The sequence below is a fragment of the Myotis lucifugus genome, unplaced genomic scaffold (genome assembly GCF_000147115.1).
Source record: "Myotis lucifugus unplaced genomic scaffold, Myoluc2.0 scaffold_6987, whole genome shotgun sequence".
In the NCBI taxonomy this organism is placed as follows: domain Eukaryota; kingdom Metazoa; phylum Chordata; class Mammalia; order Chiroptera; family Vespertilionidae; genus Myotis; species Myotis lucifugus.
In genome coordinates, this window is record NW_005878035.1 from 1,775 (window position 1) to 8,068 (window position 6,294).

Genomic DNA, 6,294 nt, shown 5'->3' on the forward strand with positions numbered 1-6,294 from the left:
AAAATCTCATACAACTCAACACCAAACAAACACACAATCTAATTAAAAATGTCAGCCCTAGCTGGTTTGGCTCAGTGGATAGAGTGTTGGCCTGTGGACGGAAGGATCCCAGGTTCGATTCTGGCCAAGGGCATATGCCTGGGTTGGGGGCTCTGTCCCCTGGATGTGCTGGAGGCAGCCCACCAATGATTCTCTCTCATCATTGATGTTTCTATCTCTCTCCCTCTCTCTTCCTCTCTGAAATCAATAAAAATGTATTTTTTTTAAATGTCAGAGGACCTGAAAAAGCACTTCTCCCAGTAAGACATACAAATGGCCAACAGATGTATGAAAAGATGCTCAACGTTGCTAGCTATTACGGAAATGCAAATCACAACTACCAGGAGATACCACCTCACACCTATTGGAATGGCTATTATCAACAAGACAAGTAGTAATAAGTGTTGGAGAGATTGTGGAGAAAAAGGGACCCTCATTCACTGTTGGTGGGGATGTAAACTGGGACTCTGAAAACAGGATGGAGGTTTCTCGAAAATGTACGAATAGTTACCATATGACCCATCACCCCCTCTTCTGGGTATCTATTCAAACATTTTGAAAACATTTATTTGCAAAGACATATGCACCCCTATGTTCCTTGCAGCATAATTCATGGTGGCGAAGAAATGGAAACAACTGAAGTGTCCTTCAATAGATGACTGGATAAAGAAGATGTGGTACTTGTATATAACTAGAGGCCCAGTGCACAAAATTGGTGCACAGGGGCGTGGGGGGGGGTGGGGGTTGTTCCTCAGCCCAGCATGCACCCTCTCGAAATCCGGGACCCCTTGGGAAGTGTCTGACTGCCGGTTTAGGCCCGATCCCACATCCCTCCCTCCAATCCAGGACTGCTGGCCCCTAACCACTCACCTGCCTGCCTGATGACCCCTAACTGCTTGCTAGCCTGCCTGATCACCCCTAACCACTCTGCCTGCCTGATCGCCCCTAACCGCCTCTGCCTCAGTCCCCACCGCCGCCGCAGCTTCATTCGGAAGGACATCTGGAAGGTCGTTCGGCTGTCTGGTCTAATTAGCATATTACGCTTTTATTATTATAGATGTAATACTACTCAGCCATAAGAAAAGATGAAATACTGTCATTTATGACAACATGGAATATCATGCTAAGCAAAATAAGTCTAACAGAAAAAGTCAAGAACCATGTGATTTCACTTTCTAGGTGGGATATAAAATTGAAAACAACAAAAAAACAAACAAGCAAAAACTCATAGACACGGACAACAGTATGGCGGCTACCATTGGGAAGGGGGTTAAGGGGGAGCAAAGGGTATATATTTGACCCTTTAGAAGATCAAATATATGGTGATGGGAGATGATTTGACTCCGGGTGGTGGGCACACAAGGCAACATACAGCTCACGCATCGTAGAAATGTACACTTGAAACCTACCCAGGGTGGGGCGAATGTCGGTTTATAGTTGTGAGCACAGGGAATACAATTTGTTCTTGTACTATCATTTATTCATTATTGTATGATTTTCCATACGAACAATGGTAAAGCCTACTTCTCTCCCATGCTGTATAAACGTATTGACCAATGTCATCCCCATAAACTTAATAAAAATAAAAAAACAGACTATGTATTTTAAGCTTTTATTTTGCTAATCAAGGTCTCCTCCGCCCAACGGAACAAGAGGCTCTGTGAGGGAATTTCTGTTTTGCTGATGCTGTGTCCCCAGAGGCCGGGATAGTTTCTGGCTCAGAGTCAATGCACAGTGGATATTTTTTTTTAATGAATGCGATGAATGCGATGAGCAAAGGTAAGATGATACAAAGACATTCATCCGATTTTATGAAAATGAAAACTATTCCAATGTGCTTCAATGTGAAGCGGAATGATTCTGCAGTGAGAAATAGTATGCGACCATATAAAGAAAGCAGAAATAAATGCAGTCGGCGGGGAACATGTCCAGGGTCTTTTACAGAGTGAAATAAAAGTCTACGTTAGGCAATACAAGGTACAGATATTTTTGTTAACAAATGCATAGTAGGGATAGAAATCGGTGTGTAATATCAGGCGCAGACCAAGCGATGGCAGTAGGCATTTAGTGGGGTGGGGTTGGGAGAGCCCGCCCTCTCTCATTGGTACCCCTATATTAGGGGTGGCGCTGGGTTCAGGCTCAAAGACACGTCTGGGATTCTGCCTAGACCAGTTCCCCCAGGCGGATCAGAGTCAGGGTGTAGGGTCGAGGCCTCGGCTGAGAGGGGGCGAGGGCAGGAACAATGGTCGCACACAGTCCATTCCTGAGCCGTGCAGCTCCTGCCCCTCCGCAGGCCTACACCTGGCCCCTCCCTGGGGAGCTGCCACCAGGCCCAGAATGTGCGGGGGTGAACCGGCTGGGTACCGCCCCCACGCAGCCTCGGGAGGGAGGGTGGAGACGGTGCAGGCCTATTGCTTTAGCTGCCTCAGGGGTTCCAGATGACCGCAAATTCAGGAAGGGGGCGTCTCAGAGCTGGCTCCACCTGCACCCGAGGAACCTGGGTGCGGGGCGGAGGCGGGAGTGGGGGCGGCGGTGCTATAAGAGGGCCGCCCTGCGCAGGGCTAGACAGGCTTGGCTCCCAACCTCCTCTGGAGCCCAGATCAGATCAGATCAGATCCACCGGCAGGTGAGAAGGGGCCTTTCGGGGCAGGAGGTGAGGCTGGCGGGACGGCTGACTCCTACTCCTGGGGGAGGGGCCCAGGAGGGTTCTGGAGTCCTGGTTCTGAGAGATGAGAAGGTGGAGGTGGAATTTTGAGTCTCTTAGAGAAAAGGAACAGGGGGCACAGGCTTATGCACGGGGAGGGGTGGGAGGCCAGATTCCTAGGTCCCCAGAGGAAGGGATTCTGGGGGCCTAAAACCCGAGCTGGAGGGAAGATGTGGCAGGAGGGCAAGGTTTTTGGGTCCAAGGCAGGAAAGGAGGCTGAGGGACAAGGATTCTAGGCCTGAGGGGGGAGAGGGATTCAGACTGGGGCTCCTGGGTCTGAGGGAGGAGGTGGGTGCAGACTGGGGCTCCTGGGTCTGAGGGAGGAGGTGGGTGCAGACTGGGGCTCCTGGGTCTGAGGGAGGAGGTGGGTGGAGATTAAGGTTCCTGGGTCTGAGGGAGGAGGTGAGTAGAGACCAGGGCTCCTGGGTCTGAGGGAAGAGAAGGGACCTGGAGACCAGGAGTCCTGCTTCCTGAACTCTCTGTCTTTCCAGCCCCAGCACAGGAGGCCCTTCCTCTGTGGCAGCCACAGAGGCTCAGACAGGACACATGGCAGGTCCCCGGCTCCAGCCCCTGCTGCTCCTACTGCTGTCCTTCGCCCTGGGATCTGCTAGACAAGCAGGTGAGGACCAGCCTGGGAGTCCTGCCCCTGCCCCTGGGCCTCACAGTCCCCCACCTCCCCTCTCCAGGCCCCCTCTCTCCAAGGAGCCCCTGAGTCAGGACCCTCCCCTGCAGCAGCCTCCTCCCATGGAGACATGGCCCCTGGGCTGTGGCTCCTTTCTTCCTGCTCCCTCCTGACTCCTGGGCTCTGGGCGCCCTCCAGGCTGCTTCCCGCCCTCAGTGTCTCCCTCATCAGACGCTGTGGCTGCCTCCAGACCAGCTGCTGCCCTGGGCTTCTGAGCAGGCTCCCTCCGTCTCTCTCCATCTCCGTCTGCAGCTGTCTCTGCCCTGGGCTCCGTGTCTGCCTCTGCCCTTCTCCACGCCTCTCTGTCCGTCCCTGCACATCCCCCGGTGACGCCTCAGCTTGGCCCGGAGGCGTGCTACCCATGTGCTCCCCACATTTCTCTCCAGAAAAGAATACGGCGGACCGGATTATCGATGGAGTTCCATGTCCAAGAGGCTCCCACCCCTATCAGGTGGCCCTGCTCAAAGGCAATCAGCTGCACTGTGGGGGCGTCCTGGTGAACGAGGAGTGGGTGGTCACCGCCGCCCACTGCCAGATGAGGTGCGTGGCAGGGAGTCCCCAAGGCTCCCCCTGGGTCTCTGCCCCCTCCCCCTGGGTCCCTGTCCCCTTATCTCTGCACCCCTGCTCCTCTCTCTCCGGGCCCCATCCCCCTCTCTCGGGGGCGGGGCCTCTCTCTGAATGTCTCTCTCTCCTCCCAGCGACTACAACGTGTACATGGGCAGTTTTCGGCTCAACAGCAGGAAAGGCCAGAAGATCAAGGCCACGGAGTCCTTCGTCCACCCCCAATACTCCACACAGACCCACGAGAATGACATCATGCTGGTGAAGCTGAGCGACTCCGCCAAGCTGACGTCAGCCGTGAGGAAAGTCAACCTGCCCACCCAGTGCGATCCGGCCGGGACCCCGTGCACCGTTTCCGGCTGGGGCACCATGACCAGCCCCGACGGTGAGGCTGCTCGGCGACCTAAGAGCACTGGCCATCCGCCCCTCTGCCCTCAGACCCAGGAGGATAGGTCCTAGGTCCTTGTCTTCCCCCCGCAACACCCCACCCCCCACGCCGCCAACCCGCCAACCCAGGAGGCCAGAAGGCATGGCCCCTTGTCACGTCAATAGTACTGAGCCCTACAGCCCCTGGTTAGTTCAAGGTGCAGGGCCCACATCTTCTCCCATGATCACCCGAGGCGCTCCAGGCCCACCCCTCTGACTGGCCTATACTGCCCACCTCCTCAACAGTGACCTTCCCGTCGGAGCTCATGTGCACGAACATCAGGCTCATCACCCCCCAGAACTGCAAGAGGATTTACAAGGACCTGCTGGGAAAATCCATGGTGTGTGCCGGCGAACCCAACTCGAAGACCAACGCCTGCAATGTGAGGACCCCCCCCCTCCCCACTCCCTCCGTGGCCCTGCTTCCTCCCAGCCCAGAGTCTGGGGGCCCCACCCCGGTGCCCAACCACCTCTAGCACACTTCACCATCCTGCTCTCCTGGCTCTCTCGACCCACTTCTCTGCATAGGGCTTGAGCTGGAGCCCATGGGCTGGGGTGGGCCCTGGGGCTGGGCACAAAATTGAAGGGAACGGACTGACGGTGAGAGAATGGGGGGTGAGACGTGGGCAAGGGGAGTGAGGCACACTGGCTTCAAGCACCAACTTTCGGGGGGCACCAAACACTCAGTGGCCAAGGTGCATCCTATTCTAATGTGATATTTTTTTAACCCTTGCAAAAGTCCTTGATGGGCAAAACTATCAGAATTTTCCATAAAGAACCATGTTTGACTCAATTGTCCATTTGCCTCTCGGCTTCTGTATGGTTCGGCAAAGCATGATACTGTCCTCACGTATCTAAAATTGGGGTAAACTGATTGTCACAGATTTTTTTAAATTCATATTAAATGTGATTCTCAAGGCATTGCACTAAAAATATTGTTTATTGCCATCACTGAGATTTCGTGCCAGAAGCTTCTGTCTCATTCACCTCGCCTGGGTCCTGCCTGGGAAAGGAAGGACCCCCTCCCTCCTCTTTGCTCCCCCTTCTTCGTCTCTGTAACCTCATCTCTGCCTCTGAGAATCAGCTCTCCTTACATTTCATTTCCTTGTTTTCATTTGTGTTCTCTCTATGTTGGGATCTCTCTCTCTCTCTCTCTCTCTCTCTCTCTCTCTCTCATGTTCTGCCTCGGTCAGTCTCTTCATTTCTTCCATCTCTGCCTGTTTCCCCACCCCAAAATGTCTGCTTCTCTATCCCCCTCCTTCTCCCCTACCTCTCTCTCTCTGTTTCACTTTGTCTCTTTGCCTCTTAGTACCTCCACTCTCTTTGCTCATATTTGCTTTCAGAGGCAGGGGGATGTGTGCGTTAGGGAGAGGGGTGACAGCACAGGGCTGTGTGTCCTAAAGAATGGGGGGTCCCCCTTGCCCCCACCGAAGGACTGAGTCAAGAATGTGCAAGGTGTGCGGGGACACAGAGCCCCACGCTGGGGGCAGGCCCGCACTTGCTTTAAACTCTTGTTGCTGTTTTGAAATTCATATCTTTGCTCCAGGTGGTCTTCCTTTTAATTTTGCACTTGACCCTGCAAGTTAGGTCATTGGTTCTGCCCCTGGTTCCCAGAGAGTATCTTGTCCCACATTCCTGGGCAAGGGCCTGGGGGTGGGTTCCCTGGAGACAATCCGCCTTCTTTTAGTGGCTGGGCGAAGAGTCCTTCATGACGGAAGCCCCGCCCCCTTCCCGTGATTGGTCCCATTGTGGCTGGGAGCTCAAGCCAATGTCCTCTGGCAAGATTGCATTAATTCCTGCCCTCCCATTGGTCTACAGAGACACCCAGCCAATGTCCTCTGGCAAGATTGCATTACTTCCTGCTCTCCCATTGGTCCACAGA

The 6,294-nt window shown here is 54.1% G+C and overlaps 1 protein-coding gene across 1 annotated transcript; it reads left to right on the top strand.

The window, feature by feature from the left end:
• Positions 1 to 2,462: 2,462 nt before the first annotated feature.
• On the top strand, positions 2,463 to 4,888 carry LOC102443309 (kallikrein-7-like). The gene is made up of 5 exons (XM_006109207.3): positions 2,463 to 2,665; positions 3,235 to 3,362; positions 3,812 to 3,965; positions 4,124 to 4,371; positions 4,659 to 4,888. Exons 1-5 carry the CDS (start codon positions 2,478 to 2,480, stop codon positions 4,886 to 4,888), a joined length of 948 nt encoding a protein of 315 aa, XP_006109269.2. The 5' UTR covers positions 2,463 to 2,477.
• The last annotated feature ends 1,406 nt before the right edge of the window (positions 4,889 to 6,294 follow it).